The 20424-nt window shown below is 31.9% G+C and overlaps 1 protein-coding gene across 1 annotated transcript; it reads left to right on the top strand.

Annotated features, from left to right (window-relative positions):
* Positions 1-16619: 16619 nt before the first annotated feature.
* Positions 16620-19587, top strand: LOC145090318 (palmitoyl-monogalactosyldiacylglycerol delta-7 desaturase, chloroplastic-like). Its single transcript, XM_079028599.1, has 5 exons — positions 16620-16994; positions 18456-18596; positions 18674-18814; positions 18950-19056; positions 19136-19587. Exons 1-5 carry the CDS (start codon positions 16647-16649, stop codon positions 19347-19349), a joined length of 951 nt encoding a protein of 316 aa, XP_078884725.1. The 5' UTR covers positions 16620-16646; the 3' UTR covers positions 19350-19587.
* Positions 19588-20424: the final 837 nt, after the last annotated feature.

Here is a 20424-nt window from a genome sequence, read left to right as displayed (position 1 = left end):
ATTCATTTATTTTTTTCGTGTTCCTTTATTTACCCGGCTAACTTAAACGAACCAACATGAACAAGCTGTGGTTCGTATTCGTTCGGTTCATTTACAGCCCTAGTTGTACTCTTTATTCTTTTTTCTATTATTTTTTTCTCTTCTACGATACAAACCTCTCTCTTTCTCTCTCTCTCTCTCTCTCTCTCTCTATATATATATATATATATATATATATATATATATATATATATATATATATAGGTTCAAATGTTTTTAGTAACTATTGTGTGCATGAATGCACCAATAGGAATTTTGGAATAATTAAATAATTAAAAATTGTAATAAGGGTAATTATGTAACTTTAGTATGCTAACTAAAATAAAATCCCTTAATTAATGGAAATTACCATAAAAATCTGTTTGACCAACTATTTAACCCTAGCCTTCTATATCATACGTAATATGCCTCCTCCAATTTTCTTATTGACGAATGAACATCGTCTGATCAAAAGAGGTAGTCAAACATCTTACTGCAAATCTGTTTCCCCATTCCATTGATTAAGATGATGTTATTCTCGGTGGCTCAATCTCCAATCAAAGCTAGCTTCAACATTGAGGCAATTTTGGAGTCACAAGAAGCCGATGTATGAAGTATGTTTCTGCATCATTGCTACAGTTCCTTCGATGATCGGTTCTCTAGAGCTTTTCCAGATCGAGCAAACTTCGTATGCCCTTATTTATCCAGTAACAACTCTTCAATTCTCATGAATTATGGTTCGTTAACTTGTGATTCAAATTATCTATTTCTATTGTTCGCTGAATTGGATGGTTAAGTAAGGGAAAACCTAACGTGTTCAATAAGAACGAGCTATGCACATAAGGTGCTCGACTAAATTCCTGAAAGAAGGACCAACTTGCTGTCTCAGTGAACTGTTAGTGGAATTGAAAATATTCCGATTTGCATACCAACTGTTTGTTAAAATGTCTCAGTGAACTTCAGTTACTTATTCCAAAATTTGTTTTTTCTTGCTTAATGAGTCACTTTCAGTTAGAAGGAAGCATATAAAAAGATGTTAGTTCGTATGGTTCCAGCTCTTGTATCAGGGCATTATAATGTAAGTAACATTCTTTATTCATGTGTTCAAGTTGATGAGTTTCAATTTCTTTTATTTGGATGCTCTTCTTTCTTACAAAATAATGTTTTCAAATCTTATATGAAAACCACGTTTCTATGCTTTAATGGGTCTGCCATATATATATTTTTTTCTTTCGGTTATGGAATACAATTCTAGGTTGTTTGTGCATTTTTATTTTTCATCAACACAAATTAATTTACTCTTTGAACCTTGTGGTATGCATTCTAAATCATGTTGCTGGAAATTATGTTTGTAGGTAAACGATTGCAAGTAAATCAAATATGGTTTTTGGCTTGTTTGATTATAATGTCTAACAAGTGTTTGTTGAAATGCCTGAAAGAGAATTTAAAGAATTTAACCTTGTGGTATGCATTCTGTCAGAATTACTAGCAGTAAATACAATACCTTTGAATGTATTCTATATATTCTATCAAAATGTATTTTACCAGAATAAAATCGATGTATTCTGCCAGAATATGTTATATGTATTATGTCATATTCTATGTATTCTACCAGAATATATTAAGTCATAGTTAATTGCAAGTAACATGTTTTTAACAATTATTAGTTTTTGTTGTATTTGTGATAGGAATGGCTGGAAGAAGGCGTTGAAGACCTTGATATTCTTTTAGAATATGTATAATTATATTAAATTGTATAAAGATTTTAGTCTCTAAGAATATGTATGAATTTGTATTTAAGTTCAGATGTATAAGAATATATTAGAATGTTTGTTATTTTTCAACATCTGATTCAAAAATTTTGTTTTTCTTCAATAATATTCTATTAGAATAAAATTCTGAAAGAGCATCATTCTAACAAAAAATATTCTAACAGAATAAAATCGGTAAAAAATTGAAATTGAATTAATTAAAAAATTCAGATTTTTTTAATTTAGGAGAATTAATCATCCCTAAAAATCCGAAAATTTCCTTTTATAAATGTAGTTAATTGTCCAAAATACCCTTTTGCTTAAAATTGTGTGATTATATGCTACATGTTACCCCATTGTAATATCATACACCCTCAAATCATGTTCATTGATTAATTTCATTTATTGGTCCAGATCTATGCATTCTGACACACAATACTTAGTAAAAACAAAATAACTTAAGCCTATATATATATATATATATATATATATATATATATATATATATATATATATATATATATATATAGGAAAATTGAATATACCCTTAAGTAGGGGTGGGAATCGGTTCGGTTTTCCGGTTTTTCGGTTTCCTCAAATCGGTTTTCTCGATTTGAAATATTTTTTAGTCCAATTCAAAAACCGAACCAAATCGAATTCAAATTGTCGAGACCAAACCGAAAACCGAATTCGAATTCGGTTTGGTTCGGTTTGAAACCGAGGAAACCAAATATTAAACTAAAAAAAATCCAAACATAAATTAAAATGTTTTTAACATAGAAAACTAAAGTTGAAAACAAAAATATCTAAAGTTTCATATAAAATGTTCCAAAGAGTAAACGAGTTAAAACGATTTTTACTTTATAATTGATATTTTTATTTAATATAAAATATAAAATATATTTTTAAACAATTGACTTATGAAATTCGGTTTTTCGGTTCGGTTTGGTTTAAACTTCATGAGACCAAAACTCGAACCAAAAAACCAAATTTACAGTTCGGTTTGGTCTCAAACCAAACCAAAAACCGAATTTGAATGTGGTTCGGTCTGAAATCGATTTCAGTTCGATTTGGTTTTCGGGTTTTTTGGTTCCGGACCAAATAATTCTCACCCCTACCCTTAAGGGTATATAAGCTTAGCTACCCAAATTCACCATCCCACGTCGTTTTGTAACATATAATACATTCTAATTGTCCAATGTTCTTATAATTTAACTTCTAACTTGATTTACATTCATGATTTTTATAAATTACACATTTATCTTCCTCTTACATAATTTTGATTTTCAACTATAATATATATAGCCTAGTAGTTGGTCGGCAAAAATATATGATATATAAGAGGAAAATAATAGTGAAATTTCGAAAATCTTGAAAGTAAATCAACTTAGGGGTTGAAGTTTAAGAACATTATAATATATATATATATATATATATATATATATATATATATATATATATATATATATATATATACGACGTATTACGGTGTCTTTGGGTACCTAAGCTTATATACCCTTAAGGGTATATTCACTTTCCTTTATATGGGAAAAGTGAATATATCCTTAAGGGTATATAAGCTTAGCTACTCAAATTCATCATACTACGTCGTTTTGTAAAATATAAGACATTTTAATTGTCCAATGTTCGTATAATTTAACTTCTAACTTGATTTAAGTTCATGATTTTTATAAATTACACATTTATCTTCCTCTTACATAATTTTCATTTTCAACTATAATAATATATATAGCCTAGGCAAAAAGATATACCCTTAAGGGGTTGAAGTTTAAGAACATTATAATAAATATATATAAAACAAAACGACGTATTACGGTGTGTTTGGATACCTAAACTTATATACCTTAAGGGTATATTCACTTTACCTATATATATATATATATATATATATATATATATATATATATTATAATTCAAAAATATTTTGAAATATTTAGCTTTCATATATGACATCGACTCTCTCTCTCTCTCTCTCCCTCTCTCTCTCTCTATATATATATATATATATATATATAGTTAGTTAGTTAGTTAGTTAGGTTTATATGAGACCATCATATTTTTTGAGACATGAGACCAAATCCTAGCCATTCATTTTGGATATAAAAAAATATATTTTTAAAATGAAAAATAAATTAAAATTTTCAATTTTTTTAAATATTATTTTCTTCATTTTTTATCACAAAAAATTACCTTTTTTTAAAAAAGTAAGTGAAATATTTTAATAGAATCTTATACTGTAAATATTCAAATCAAAATTTTATAATTTTAGAATATTCTACTAGAATATTAAACTATAAATATTCAAAAAATCTAATAGAATATTAGAATATTTTAAAAAATTTAAAAATTGAAGTAGAATATTAGAATATTTTAACATATCCACTAATTTTAGTAGAATATTAGAATATTCTAACATTTTAAAAATTCGATTTGATTATCTATAGTGTAATATTCTATTAGAACATTTCACTCATATTTTGAAAAAAATTATGATTTTTTTTAACAAATTAAATAATGAAAATAATATTTAAAAAAAAAAGAATTTTTAGATTTTTCCTATTATTTTGCATTTTATGATTTTTATTTTTATATTTTTGATCTCAAAGATAAGTGGCTAGGATCACGTCCCCATGTCTCACAAAATTAACATGGTCTCAAATGAACCTATATATATATATATATATATATATATATATATATATATATATATATATACACACACACACACATATATATATATATATATATATATATTATACTTTCTACAAAATCGTATTATGATTATTTGTCATCTTGATCACAACATCGATGAAAAAGGAATTTTTGTTTTTCGGAACTGTAAGAAATTTTATTAAAAACTAGTAAGAGGCTAGAAAAAACACATTAGAAGAAAATAGAAGCTAAAGTAGGATTATAAAGCCAATCAATCCAAACAATCTTTGTTTTGTTATACCTATTGGAAATAAAAAAAAAAAAAAAAAAAAAAAAAAAAAAAACTCCATTTCAACAATATCATCGAAAATAAGAGAGTTCTTTGGTAATGTTGTTCAAAAGACAATGGAGTATCGAAAGTTCCAAAGACACCAAAATGATGTTTACACCACTACATCGAAAGCCTTATATTGACCGTCTCTCAAATGAACAAAATGAGACCAAGAGATGAGATCTGAAACAGAAAGATGCTCACGTAATTAAACATCCCACCAAATAGCAATCTGACTCCAAATATCTTTCAACTCCCTACTTCCTGTAAAAAGATGATCAACAGTGTCAATAGCCAAGTGGCACACCAGATACATAATCGAATGCACCTTAATCCCACGTTACGATAATCTTTCCATAATAAGGATACTTTTCACTCTAATCCTCCAAGTAAGAATAATGAGCTGTATATGAACTCAATTATTCCACCTGGTCTTCGCATCACTAACGAGGAGCATACTAGAATCTACAATAGAACGAGCCACTAAAACTGAAAAAACATTTGAGGTCTCTCCAAGCCAACCCAATCTTTCCGACCTATCCTCCAACCGATGGTTCTGCAAAACCTCAAAAAATTCATTCAACTGGCATTGCTCTATCCCTCCTCTAGGAATCCGACGAAGGTTACACGGGTCCCAACCTATACCACTTCAATCTCTAACAGTAGCAAATTTATGATTATCTAAGGCATAAATCCTATGAAAAGAAACTGGAAGGGGAGCCTTATTTAACCATTTGTCATGCCAAAAACTCGTAGAAGCACCATCTCTTACCCTAATTAGGCATAAAGAAAGAAGATCAATTTCGTGATCTCTAAGATTCGTTATCATGCGAACAAGATTTTTTCAATGCCCCGAAATACAACCGCGTGGAGATAAAGAGGAAAGTCCACCATCTGCCTCGTAAATGGTTTTGACGAACCTCGCCCACAACTAATCATAATGGTAAAAATTCTCCACCGCCACTTGAACATCAAAGCTCTGTTAAAAGCAAAAATTCTTCCAACTCTAAGACCACAAACTCCTTTAGAAGCCATATTTTTATTCCAATTCACCCACTACATCCTCCTATCATCTATATCAGCCCCCCCAATATATATATATATATATATATATATATATATATATATATATATATATATGGTCGTCAAAGATTCCAAAACAAGAAGAAATGTAACCGAAGTACGAAACATAGACATAAAATAACTACCCAACGACCCTAGCACCGATTTAATGAGAGTAAGCCAACCACCAAAAGAAAGACATTTGGCCTTCCAATTCACTAACCTATTACAAAATCTTTCAATAACAGGAGACCAAGAATTCACTCAGTTCATATTTCAACTACAGACACCCCAAGATGAATAAAATGAAAAGGATATAGAGGACCTCCTTGCCTCAATCCTCATTGAATATGAAACTCCTGAGTAGGAGAACCGTTAACTAGAACCGAGGCTCTAGCATATTTAAGCATCTCCATGATCCACCCACACCACTTGGACCTGAATCCGATAATGCTCATGATTTCAAGAAGATAGTCCTGGAATGAGAATCATAGTGTTTCATAAAATGCACTTTGAAAATCAGGAAAGGATTTTTAGAAGCTTTACACCACGTTACGACCTCATTGAGGAGAAAAGGACCATCTAAAATCTGTCTACCCTTTATAAAGGCAGACTACTCCAGACTAACTACAGAACTAATAACCATCGCCAATTTGTTAGCTAAAAGTTTACCAATAATCTTGTATTGGCAACCGACTAAACTAATGTGTCTAAAATCACAAACAAACTTCGGGTCCTTGAATTTAGGGATGACATTAAAGAAAGAAGCATTGCAACCTTTAGGAATATTCGAATGAGTATGAAAATGCGTAACAAAAGCCACCAAATCCTCCTCTAAAAGATCTCAATATCTCTTTATGAACCCAAAAGTAAAATCGTTCATACTCGAGGCTTTGGAAGATCCACATTCCCAAACCGCTCTTTTGATTTCATCCCGAGTAAATGAAGCCTGAATAAAATGCATCTGAGACTCTGAAAGAGAAGAAAAGGAGGAACCATTAGTTTTAGGTATAATCCCTTTTCTGATGTGAGAACAAAGACTGACAGAAATGCTGAAATTCATCATGCACCCGGCCTGGGTCATCCACCCAAATACCATCATTATACATCCCCGGAATTGTCATTTGACGCCCCTTTTGATTAACAACACCATGGAAAAAACTTGAGTTCTCATCCCCTTCTATACCCTAATGAATCTTCCCTTTATGAGCTAGATCAATGTAAGAAACGTGATCTAACTCGTTTAAATCCTTCTGAATTAAAACCCGATGTTCATGTAAAACAGCTGAACCATTGTTGATCATTAACCAAGCATCAATAGATTCAAGGGTCTCCTGCAGTTTCTTTCTTTTTGACCACATTCGATCCCGAGAAGAGGCATTCCACACTTTAATGTTATATTTAAGGTTATGTAATTTTTTCTTAAATATAACCCAAGGATTATTTGCCTCCACAACCGAGCCGAAGTATGTCTCACCGTACCATCGAAACCATCCATATCAAGCCAAAATGAAACAGCCTAAAAGGATATGAAAAATAAATTTTGATATCTTATAAAAATAAAGTTCTAAAATCAATATAATAATCTTTTTTGTTAATAAAATAATCAAACTAATTTTTATTTATTCATCTTTTTCATATTGATTTCAAGATATGAAATATTTATATATATTTATTAATTTTTGTGTTTATTACCTTTTTTTATTATTAATTTTATTTATGTATTAAATTATAGTATTTTATTTTATCCAAAAAAAGTGATGGAAGTGAAGTGTAACTATTTTTTCTATTTTGAAATGAGGGGATAATAAAATGGAATCTGGGTGGTAAACAAAAAGTGAAACATCCTATTCGGTTTAAACCAATTCTTTTCATCTGGAAGGTACAATCATTGTGTAGAAATTAGACTACATGTTATGTATGCGAAACATCATTCACTTTTTGAGGGTCACATCACTTTTTGAGGGCCACATCAGCTTTCCCTCACCAAAAAGGCAGGAAATGACCACGTTTTATTATCTTTCACTTTTATTTTTTTAAAATAAAAATAATTGATTTTTAAGATTTATAATTAAAAAAATGAATATATATATATATATATATATATATATATATATATTAAAATGATTAATAAACACACAAACTAATTAAAACAAAAGTACTTCATTACATAAAATAAATATTACATAAAAACAAATTAAGAATAAAAAACCCTAGAAAACAACCAAGATTTAAGAAAATATAACCTAGATTAAATAAACGAAACAATCTACGAGATATATTTTTTCATGATCTTCTCTTTCTTCTTCAAAACTAGCTTGAAGGCCGGTCCCGAAGGGTGATCGGTGTTTTCCATAAAAAAAAAACTCCATATCCTCTATTTCATGCTTTTCTCCCTGTTCCTTTTTATTTTCAGCTTCTTTTTCTTTGTCGAATATCAAACGTTAAATGAAGTTCAGATTGTATCGATCAAATGTCGCCTTTATTTTCCGCATTTTGTCCACGTCCATGTGGAAATCTGATGCAACGGAAGAAGTCCCTTCCCTTTCCGTTTTGCTTTGTTCCTACCCATCGGGGGGACAATTTCTTCTACCTCGAATTCGTTCTCATCATTTAAATCTAGCCCGACATGAGCATCAAAAGAAGTTTTGTATCCTGTATAGCCCTTTTTTGTTCTTTTTTATTGGCTTTCTTCTTGTAGTATAATATCAAGCTCATATTTTTTCCACCTTGGGCTAAGAATTAACAATTTCCAACAGTCGTGCGACTTGAATGCTTTTCCCGTTTCTTTGCGAAAAAATGTAACACCTCTTGCATAATTTCTTCATCTCCTTGATCTCTTCTCCTTTTGGGTTTTTAGGTTGATGTACAACCCGTTCATTTTTTAGACAGCTTTCGCTATTTCTCAAAACATTGAATTCAACAGGTATTTGGTACGGTATTATTCATCTTCTTTACCCAAGCCTTGCGAAATCTCTTAAGAATGTGAATCCACTAATGATCTACGGGTTGTACATTTCCCTTTGATAAATCCTCTGAAATGTCATCCCAAGCTTTTGTGAACACTATGGAGTCGGCTTCTGCCTTGTAGTCTCTTGCACCGGTTGTTCCTCTTCGGCATGGCGAGGGTGTTGTGGGTGGATTTTCCAGTACAATTTCTTCCTCCGACTCATCGAGCATTTGAAATTGTGGTTGAGAATGAAAGGATGGTGTTTGGCTTTAGATTTGAAATTGATGGAGTGGGATTAGCTTTAGGGTTGATTTAGTGACAGTTGATCGAGAAAAACGACAAAGTTTATCAATATATCTTGAGTAACATTTGACACTTCGATGAGGTACTATTGCCTAACATTTTGGTATTGGAATTGTGGAGAGAGTTGAATGGGGCCATCAAGTTGGGGACAATAAACCCCTTGAGATGGATCAATGGTGAAAATGTTTCAAAGTTGGGGTGCCTTGAAGTCGAAACATTGGTTTTTTTTATCTTCTATAGGAGCTTAGGGTTGGATTGTTGTGATTCATTTTTTCAAGAAACTAAAGAGAAATTGATACAAGAAGGTTTGAATTTGAAGTTGATAATAGTGATGTGTATATATATATATATTCGAATTGTAGCCGTTGTTGAATAAAAAAAATAATTATTTTAAAACTAACTGTTAGAATGTATAAGAAAAAAAAGGAAAATTGACGAATGAGAGAAGGAGATAGAATGTGGGGAGAATTCCCCTCACTTGAATCCCGCGTTTCCTTTCCTGCAGCCTCGGTATTGTGTTCCGAGGTATGTGAATGTTCCCGCTCCTTTTTCCCGTTTCACTCTGTTTGGCCTTAAAAATGAGATACAATTGCTTACAAATTAAAGTTAGAAGATCAAGCCCATTGCAATGTGGAAAGGAGAATTTTGTACGTGGATGGGATTGCTAGTTTAAATAATATATGGCAACATAGAAACGACTTGATTATTCTAAAGAATAAGCGGAGCTCGGATGATGTCTTTATTAAATACAAAGGGAGGCTCTTTATGGATTGAGAGTAGAGCCTCAAAATTAGAGATAAATAGGTGTTCACTACAAGAATATCACCTTTTAGCGGCGACCCTATTATCATCGACATGGACTTTTAGCGGCGACAAATGCTAGTGTCGCCGCTAAAAGTCCACGTCGCCGGTAATAGCTTCGCTGCTTGTGACACCCCAAAACCAGAACGGCGGAAACGTTTTGGGGTGGAGGACGTCATGTTTAGTATCACAAGACATGTATCATAGTAAGCAAGTAATGAGCAACCATTTCATTAGAAAGAAAGTGTTTACAATGTGTGTGTTCACAAGACATAGAATACATATGCAAATAACAAAACAAGACTTGAAGCTATACTGCTCCATCTTCTGATTTCCTAGAGCGAGTACCTGTCTACTAGTTTCCTGAGAATACAAGTTATTTGAAAGAGTTGATCAGCAATTAATCTGGTGAGTTCATAAGATTTTAGTGATGTAAGTAAGTTGTAGAAAGTTATTGAAAAATGTAGTTGAAATGTAGTAAGTTATAAGTTCTGTTTTTGAAAAGTTCGCCAGTTCCTCTAGAAAATCCTATATTTCCTAATTTGATGAAAGATACGTAAAAATGATCCTACAATCCATTCTATGAGTACTAAGTAGATACAAGTTATATAAAACTCAGAGTAAACAAATAATCGATTGTGCACATCTGCCCTAAGTCCACAACCAAGCAAGGAACAGGAGGTAAGGCGGATAGCACACATCCCATTGTTTGTTAGGTCCTCGTTGTATATAACCCTGGTGTATTCACTTGTTACTCATGGACTTAATTGTAATAGTTCCTTTATATTTAATGAAAAGATCCCTTAAGAAAACCCTTATTTCTTATAATAAAATTGTGACCACAGTGATTACTTCTATAATCACTTAGTTTATACTGGCTATATATTATCTAATATCGAATAGATAGTTGATTGGATGAATCTGCCCTAAGCCCACAACCAAACAAGGAACAGGAAATACGGCGAAAAGCACATATCCAACTACCTGTTGGGTATTAATGATATATAACCATGATGTATGAACTAAGGTATTATAGAGTCAATCACCTAAAGCCCTTTAAGTTTACACTGGTTTAATAAAATGGATTAAATCCTTTACTGGTAAGTTTCTAGCTTTGAGTACCAAAAGTTCTGTTTGAAAAGTATGCTTTGTACTAGAAAACTGTGCATTGAATTAGTGTCCTATGACTTGATCCATACCTGGTACCCCTTATGACGACTTAATGTATACAGAACATATATATAACACAGATCGAATAGATAATCGGCTGGGTGAATCTGCTCTAAGCCCACAACCAAACAAGGAACACGAAATGAAGCGGAAAGAATACATCCTATTACCTGTCGGATCCTATTTATATATATCCCTTGATGTATACATTAAGGAATCATAAAGTTAGCATTATGGCCCCTTTCTACTGAATGTACTAGACCCGACTGTTCTGTTTGTCGCTTGTAAAATGTAAGTATTGTAGTATTTTATATAGTAACTACCATTATACTAATTGTCTTAACTTGATTATTAAGGTATAATGTGATGGCTAGATCCCATACTAAACGCTCTCCCTATCAAAAGATTTTGGGACCCAAACGCGACCTCTACAATCAATTGCAAGCCGTGAACATCCACATTAAAATTATATGATCATGTATACCCAATATAACTATCACCTTTTGTTTAGAACAATGCGTTAGTGATTAATTGGTATAGTTAGATTCTGTAAGTGTTCCATGCTATAGCAAATTCGTGTGCTCGTTTTGCTTTAGTATCTTAGTATCTTCTCTTGTTATAGTATCTTAGTATGTTCTTTCTGTTATCGTGTATTGTACCTAGTATGAACTGAACCCCTAAACTATACCCATTATAGTTTACTAGTATTCTACTTGAACTATTATTGAAAAGACTCATTTTACTACCAAGCTATGCTTGTATTTTAAAAAAAGAGTTTTATTAAACTATAAAGCAACATAACTGTAAAATAGTTTTTGAAATGTTTTGACCACTTACAGAAGACATAAGCCACATTTTGAAAGATGTTTATAACAAACAATTACACAATTATCATTGTGTCCAACTTGTAGTCCTCCCCTTAAAAGCAATTAAAACAATTAAAAGATTCATTATGGGGTATGAACTCACCTGCTGTGGGTGATTCCACGAATACGTGTGTAAGGATGAGAAGTTCCACGAATGAAGTCCTGAGACACAATAAGCCCTAAATGACATATACTGGCATGAATATAGTGTTTATAAGCAACTATATGAAAGGAAACACCTTCCGGGACTAGGAAACACTTTGACCAAGTGTTGGAATCACATGTGATTGGACTAAGGGGTGTAGAATGACACTAACATGAGTTTACTACCATGGGTTTATGGCCCAAAGGAGTTTACGGCCGTAAAATCATGGTCAAACATGCATAAGTGTTAGTTTAAAGGCTAGGGAAGCTTGAGGGACTTTTTCTCTACCCAAGGACGAGAAATGCCAACTCTATGGAGAGTGTTGAGGTGTTTACGGCCAAGGGAGCTTACTCCTGGCCGTAAACTCTCTAAATGGTCACATTTAGAGTTTTAAAGGTAGGAAGTCTCAAGGGTTTAAGTGTTCTATGGTTTAGCAAGAGTCTAGATGTGTTTAAGGTCCAAGACTTGACCTTAATTGGAGTTTACGACCAAGGGTGTTTACTCATGGGATGTAAACTCTCTAAATCATGAGTTTGGTGATGGTTCAAAGTTTTACAACTCACATGAGAGTGTTCTAGCCTCAAATCCAAGCCTTAGGAAGAGTTTAGGGCTCAAATGGCACCTTTATAGGGGTTTACGACCATGGGAGATGGCTTGGCCGTAAACTCCTTTTGGTCTTGCATTATTGATGTTTTCAAGGTTCTAAGCATGATTCTTAACTAGATTTTAAGTATAGGGAGGAGGAAATACGATATAGAAGCTTCAAATGGCCGATTTTCTCCAAGAACACTAGTGTGTGTTCTTGGTGTTCTTGGTGAAACTTGAAGATCTATGAAGACATGATTTTCATCGATGAAATCTAAGAGTGTAACTAGGAGATGAAGTGTAACAACAAATCAAGGAAAGAACACTTACGATTTTGATGATCTAAGGTAATGAACTCGATGATACTTGAGAGGATTTGGAAGTGTTCTTGAGGTGGAAATGAACGAATGAAGAAAGTTGAAGAATATGAGCATATAAAGGGGAGTTTACGGCCTTCCTTGAGTTTACGGCCGTAAACTCAAGTGCTTAAGGCTGTGAACTCTTCTTGATGAGGTTAAGGCTGGATTAGTTCAACAGTGTCTCTAGCAAGTACTTCCTAACACTTATTCCTTAAGTGTAGTAGGCTTAATCTCCTTAGAATGACCTTCAACAATGCTAGAACTCATTACCAATGAGTCTAACACTCAGTTGAGTTGACTGACTGAGTCTTCAAAGCAAAAAATTTTCGGTTTGTCACACTGCTAAAGGGTTATCACCCGAATCCGCGTTTTCCCCCTCCGTTACATCTAAGCCGTTCGATCAAATATCCAATCCAACGGTTGGGGTCCCTTATCTGCACTAACCTAATACCGGCGACATATGTGTCACCGCTAAAAGTTAAAAATGCCGCCGCTAATAGTTAGGTAAAAAATGACACGGTACCCTTCCCTCTAGATTGTCGCCGCTATTGACCTTTGTCGCTGGTAAAGCCCTAATTGTCGCCGCTAAAGGCTCTCGCAGATAAAAAAAACGCACACAATTTCTTCTTTTTTCCCATTTTGCTTTCTGTTTGTTGCATCCCACACAGTCGCCTCTTGCAGCTTCTACCGAGTTTGTCTTCAATTAGGTTGTTCCAACTACATATCTCCCCACATTGTGTGAGATTAAGGATCAAGGGGTGGTTAGGGCTTTTGGGATCAATTTCTAGCTTCATTTCTTGAAGAAAGGTTAGTTGATTTTGTTGTTTCCTTTTTAATTTGTATGTTAATTTTAATTTGTAGCTGCATTTGATGATTAAATGGCAATAAATTGTTCAATTTCTTGTTTTTGGTGGTGTTGTTATTGGATTAGAAAAAAATGAATTTGATTGTTTTAGGGACATTTGGTGATTATTAAGAGCTGAATTTGATGATTAAATTGCAATAAATTGTTCAATTTTAGTGTTTTTGGTGGTATTGTCTTTGGGTTTACCGATGAGGGTATTTTTGGGTGAAGACCAATTTTTCCGGCAACATATCCGTTGATTTCCGCCACTACAGGTTCTATTATTTCATTTTTTTTTGTGAATTTGGTATTTGTATGTGAAAATTATGTGAAAATTGCCATATGTGAAAATTAGATTGTATATTTGGTATTTGTATGAATATATGTGAATTTGGTGTATATATCTCAATGTATGTGTGTTTGATGTATATGAGTATTTGGTAGAAGTATATATATATGATGTTATTATCTATATATATGTGAAATTATATGTATTTGTTATAAGTAGGATGTCATTGTGTGTATGTGAATGTATGTATGTTTGTTGTAAATGTGGTATATGATTGTGAAAATTTTGTATGATAGTTGATAACTGGACGAAGGCAGTTGAGTATTTCCAAACGGACGAACACAAAATTGCTTCAGAAAGGAACAAAAAAGTCCGTGAAATGCAAACAAATGTGAATCGTGGGGGTTTGAGCTCGTATAACAGTACTTCCTATAAGAAGGTAACGTACGATACATGTAATTATTTATTTAAAATATAATCTAATTTTTAAAGTTAAACAAAACCTTAAGAGAGTGGAACGTTTCACAAAGTTCGTACCGATAAGAATGGTGTATTTGTTATTGCTGAGACGGAACAACAATATGTAAGTATTTAATTATAATTTTATCATATAATTAAATGTCTATTTATACTTAATTGTTACTCACTTTTGGGAGTTACAGAATCGGTTAGTTGAAGAGCTGTTAGAACAAACTCTAGGTGCAAGTGAGTTAACACCCGCTCAAGAAAGAGTTGCGTTTGAGAAAGTATTAGGAGAGCGACATGGCCATATTAGAGGCATTGGCCGTAAACCTTCCGTTCTCCCGTCAATTCCACAACCTTCGCAGCCATCACCCCAACCATCACAGGTAAAAGAATCTACTTTGGTTTTTTGTGGTGATTATTTGCTAAAGCTTTGTTAATTAGGTTTTTGTCCCAAGTGCAAAAAGTAACAACGTTCTTTGGTTTTTTGTCTTAGTTTAAAAATAGCAATCTACTTTAGCATCATAAAATGCATGTTGATTTGGTAATTTTGGTTTTGTGGTGATTATTTGCTAAAACCATTAGTAATTGGGTTTTTGTCCCAAGTGCAAGAAATAACAATATACTTTGGTTTTCTATCTTAGTTTAAAAATAACAATCTACTTTAGCATCATAAAATGCATGTTGATTTGGTAATTTTGGTTTTGTGGTGATTATTTTCTAAAAACTTTGGTAATTAGGTTTTTGTCCCAAGTGCAAAAAATAACAACGTACTTTGGTTATTTGTATTAGTTTAAAAATAACAATCTACTTTAGCATCATAAAATGCATGTTGATTTGGTAATTTTGGTTTTGTGGTGATTATTTGCTGAAAACTTCGGTAATTAGGTTTTTGTCCCAAGTGCAAAAAATAACAACGTACTTTAGTTTTTTGTCTTAGTTTAAAAATAGCAATCTACTTTAGCATCATAAAATGCATGTTGATTCGGTAATTTTGGTTTTATGGTGATTATTTGCTAAAAACTTTGGTAATTAGGTTTTTGTCCCAAGTGCAAAAAATAACAATGTACTTTGTTTTTTTTTGTCTTAGTTTAAAAATAACAATATATTTTGATAGTTTTTGTTTATGTTTGACAATTTAACTTATAAGTTTATATATTTGTTATTAATTATGTAGTTGGAAAATCTTCGTGCAATGCTCAACGACCCGACATGTAGGGATGAACTTTATTCGTTTTTTCAATACCAAAATAATCGAGGAAACGATGGGAACAAAGATGACGGTATGTAGGGATGCGTTTTATATGCATACGTTGTCACACTTTGCTACTTGGTAGATTGTAAAACTTTGGTTGTTTTTTGTAGTTACCGGGCGACATTATTACTTTTTATAATTAATCGGATATTATGACTTTTGATATTTAATTGTAATCGGATGTTTGTTTGTAATTAGCGTCGACATTATTATTTTTGATATTTAATCGAATGTTGTTATGTAATTACTGACGACATTATTACCGGCAACCAAAATCGTTAATTAAAAAAATGAAAATTGTTATTACCGACGACTGTGTTACCGGTGACTTAGTTATTAGAGGCGACATATCTAATTAACGGCGACAAATTGATCAATAACGACGAGACAATAGCGGCAACTCATTACCGGCGACGCGTCACCGCTATTAGTATTACCCGCGATATTTTGGACTCTTACCGGCGACTTTTGTTGCCGCTAATAATTGTTTTCCTCATATGGTTTGTGGATATCATCACCTAGATTAGCTTTTAAAACTATGTAATTGTCGTTTTTGAGCGCCCTAGTTTCTTGCTGGGGTTTGTTCCCGTTTTATTCAAGTTGCCTTTCAAAAAAAAAAAATGAAAAATGAAAACAATTACCACGTAAGACGTGACATACATCATTACATGCATTTCAACAATCCTGTACAAACCTCTTGACCTGATTGTTTCCTTATAAATACTTGCACATAATACGTACATCAAACTACAAATCCTACGTTAATTTTATTACCCTCTCAAATGTTGAGAAATCCGGCCACAGTTTCCACTGTTGTAAAGGAGTCAGAGCATACAAAAATAGTGCTCTCTGATGTGGTGGTTACAAGGAAAAGAAACCTCTTGTGGGCGCGAAAATGGAGGGCTATCGACATTCAAACGGGTGTTCTGATTTTAGCTATTCATTTACTTTCACTTTTCGCACCATTTAGGTTCGATTGGGATGCTTTTTTATTTGCATTTTTTCGATGGGTGTTTTGTGGGATTTTTGGAATAACTCTCTCATATCATCGGAATCTAGCTCACCGCAGTCTAAAGCTGCCTAAGTGTCTTGAGTACATGTTTGCTTATCTTGGGGTCCTCTCTTTCCAGGTTCGTACTTGTTTTCTTTCCTGTATGTTTTATTTAGAAAAATTTTCATGAAGGTCCTTTTAGTTTATAGAAGATCCCTTTAACGGTTATTATGAAACTTTTTTTTGGCACAAATGGTAACTTTAGACAAAAGTTGTCGTCGTTAAGTCACCGTAATGATCATTTGTTATCATTTGTAATTTTATGAAACTTTGTATAAAGGCCATTTATGAAATTTTAATAGAATCTTTTTAATGTTGTATTAATTATCATAAATCCAATAAAAATATAGAAAAACTAAAATATAGACAACTTAATATTTTTATCAAAAAATAGAAATTATTAATTTGAAAAGTTTATGTCTTTATAAAAAGATATATTCAAAATTTAATAAAACGAAACAACTTTATTGAATAAAATATTAATTTTTTTTTATGTAAAGTAAAAAATCTATCAAATGTTAGTAAGATTTAACCGTTAACCATGTTAGTAATTTTTAACCGTTAACCAAACCAATTAAATTAAACCAATTAAATTGATTAAATTGCATTTTATATTCTTCTATTCTAGTTAATAATTTTAGCGTCAATACAAATCATTGATTGTCCAAATTTTTTTTAATTGCACACAACATTCTTTTATTATGAAATAAAAACGAAAACATATGTTTACTTTACCTATAACTCAGAACTCCATATTTATATTTTTATAACAAAAGACCAAATACTATTATTTTTATAATAACATTTTTTTATAATAATGTATTATGTTTTTTTTATAAAAATAAATATATTTGCATGTTGATTAAAAATAATAAGTTATATTTTTTATTTATGTAAATATTAAACTATTATTATTATTATTATTATTATTATTTTTCTTTTTACCTTTTTATTTGATTTATGTGAAGTAATAAAAAAATTTGCAAGCGATGTCTAGCCTAGCTAGATTGATACATCTGGTTTGATACCCACATATGTTTGAGGTTATGAGTTCAAATCTTTGAACCTCTTAAATCTGTCTGTTACGATTATGCCCAATGTGTGAGAAGTTTTCCTTGGAAATCCCCTTGGGAGCTGAGTTTGCCTTGTAAAAGAGCTCAAACTCGGGGTCACCATTGAAATATTGTGGTGAGCTTCCGCTAAATCGTTAGCCGTTTCAAAAAAAAAAGTAATAAAAAATTAAATAGACTTTTTAAAACTTCACATGGTCCTTATGCAAAGTTTGAGAAAATTCAACAAATGATCCTTATCCGAAATTTTAGAAACCTACACAAATCGTCCTTATGGGAATTTAACATCTTTCTCTAATGGAACATATACATAAGGACTATTGGCTTGCAAATTTTTCTCGATAGCGACCATTGATGCAACAAAAGTTTCACGTTTGAGGAAAGTTTTTAAAACCAAAAAGATCATTATTGAATTTTTTTCTTTTATTTATTTAAACAGCCAAATGTAGATAACTGTTATTTGTATACAGAGGGATCCTATATTTTGGGTGAGCATTCATAGATTTCATCATCAATATGTCGATTCCGAGAAAGATTCACACTCTCCTATTTTTGGGTTTTGGTTTAGTCACATGGGTTGGCTTTTTGATAGTGGCTACTTAATTGAAAAGGTAAGTTGTGTGATATATTAAGACAAAACAAGTTTATATTAGTTAATTATGTCGTTAAGTTGATCATGTGTTTGCAGTATCAAAAAAGTAATAACGTGGAGGATTTAAAGAATCAAGTATTCTATAGGTTCATTAAAAGAACTTATATATTGCATATATCCGCATATGCTGCCCTCGTTTACGCTTATGGTGGATTTACCTATCTTGTTTGGGCTGTGGTAAGACTTTGCATGATGAATAATATAAGTTATTACGTTTGGTGCCACTGCTATAAACTTTTTTCCTTTTTCCAATTGACCGTTAAAAATGTCATATTTAATGATGAATTTATAAGATCAAGAGCATATATGTAGGGCGTTGCAACGACTTGGGGTTACCATACGACATTTCTAGTGAATTCAGCATGTCATATTTGGGGCACTCAAAGTTGGGACACTGGTGATCTCTCCAAGAATAACTGGTACACAATTAAAGTTCAAAATTTTAATTTATATGGAGATCAATTCATTAAAAGTACAAAATATTTTGTATGCACACAGGTGGGTGGCATTGGTTACTTTCGGAGAAGGATGGCATAACAATCATCATGCATTTGAATATTCAGCTCGTCATGGGTTAAAATGGTGGCAAATTGACTTTTGTTGGTATATGATAAGGTTTCTTGAAGCAGTAGGATTAGCTACCAATGTTAAGTTACCAAATGAAGCTCACAAGCTAAAGAAATCATCCACTTCTCATAACAAGTTCAAGTGACCAACACATAAATACTTCAACAATAACGATTGGATTGTATTCCATTTACGTGTCAATGTGTATGTTTATTTGCAGACTCTCACTAAATAATTGTTACAGCATGTAACATGCATGAATAATGACATATTATAGTCGTGTGTAATTTTAATTTGGTTATGGGTAAAAATTTCGAACCTTAAAGCTAAATATAAGCGGGAGACATTTAAGAATGTTTCTATTTATTGTGCATTAATTTATAAGGTGGTACTTTTTTGTGCCTTCTGTTTGAATAAATTTCGATTTGTAATGTGTAGATTAGTTTTATTCTCTATCTTAGTTGAAATTCACAAATATACCTCATATTGTTAGTTTGTTTTCGAATTCCTTTTCAATGATCCAGATATCAGATATGTAACCAATCCATTTTTCTCTTTTTTCCCCTGAATGGCTAACTTGTATTAGTGCTTGCAATGTACAAGAAAAAAGCCAGGGGATAAAAAAGAGACTAATTACATCAAAGCAGGTGCATAAAATTTTGAGTCCTATCATTTGTTGTTAATCAATAAAAATAATGGAATAGCATCATCGCATTCCTACATGTCATAAAGCACCAAATAGAAAAAGTAATTACCACAAGCCTATTGTTACTAAGTGTAACACCTGATTATTTTTATAACAAAAATAAAACATCTCCTTGATCCCAATTAAAAACTGATAATAAAACATCACTCATAAATATTATTTCTTCCAATGTTATATAAAACATTGTCATTGAGAGTACATAGCGGAAATCTTTATATTTTCAAACATAGTTTCAAAATATAATGTGGATGTGGTTGCAATCCTCAAATATATTAATAAACAACGGGTAAAAAAAACGCTTATTGAACCGACACAATACTCACATATTATATTGCTTCCAAATAAAACTTAGGTTCACATAACATATGAATCCTAACATATATTATATTATTAGTAATAACCACTATTAGAAAAAAGGCATTTAATAAAAGGTGAAATATGATACACACTGGATTTATGACATTAAAAGTGTGTGTAATGTTGATCTTCCAATCCCCTTTCCTCATTTAGACAT

Source organism: Lactuca serriola, chromosome 2 (assembly GCF_051521515.1).
Source record: "Lactuca serriola cultivar US96UC23 chromosome 2, Lser_US96UC23_V15, whole genome shotgun sequence".
Taxonomy (NCBI): domain Eukaryota; kingdom Viridiplantae; phylum Streptophyta; class Magnoliopsida; order Asterales; family Asteraceae; genus Lactuca; species Lactuca serriola.
This window is presented reverse-complemented; position numbering and strand designations above follow the sequence as displayed.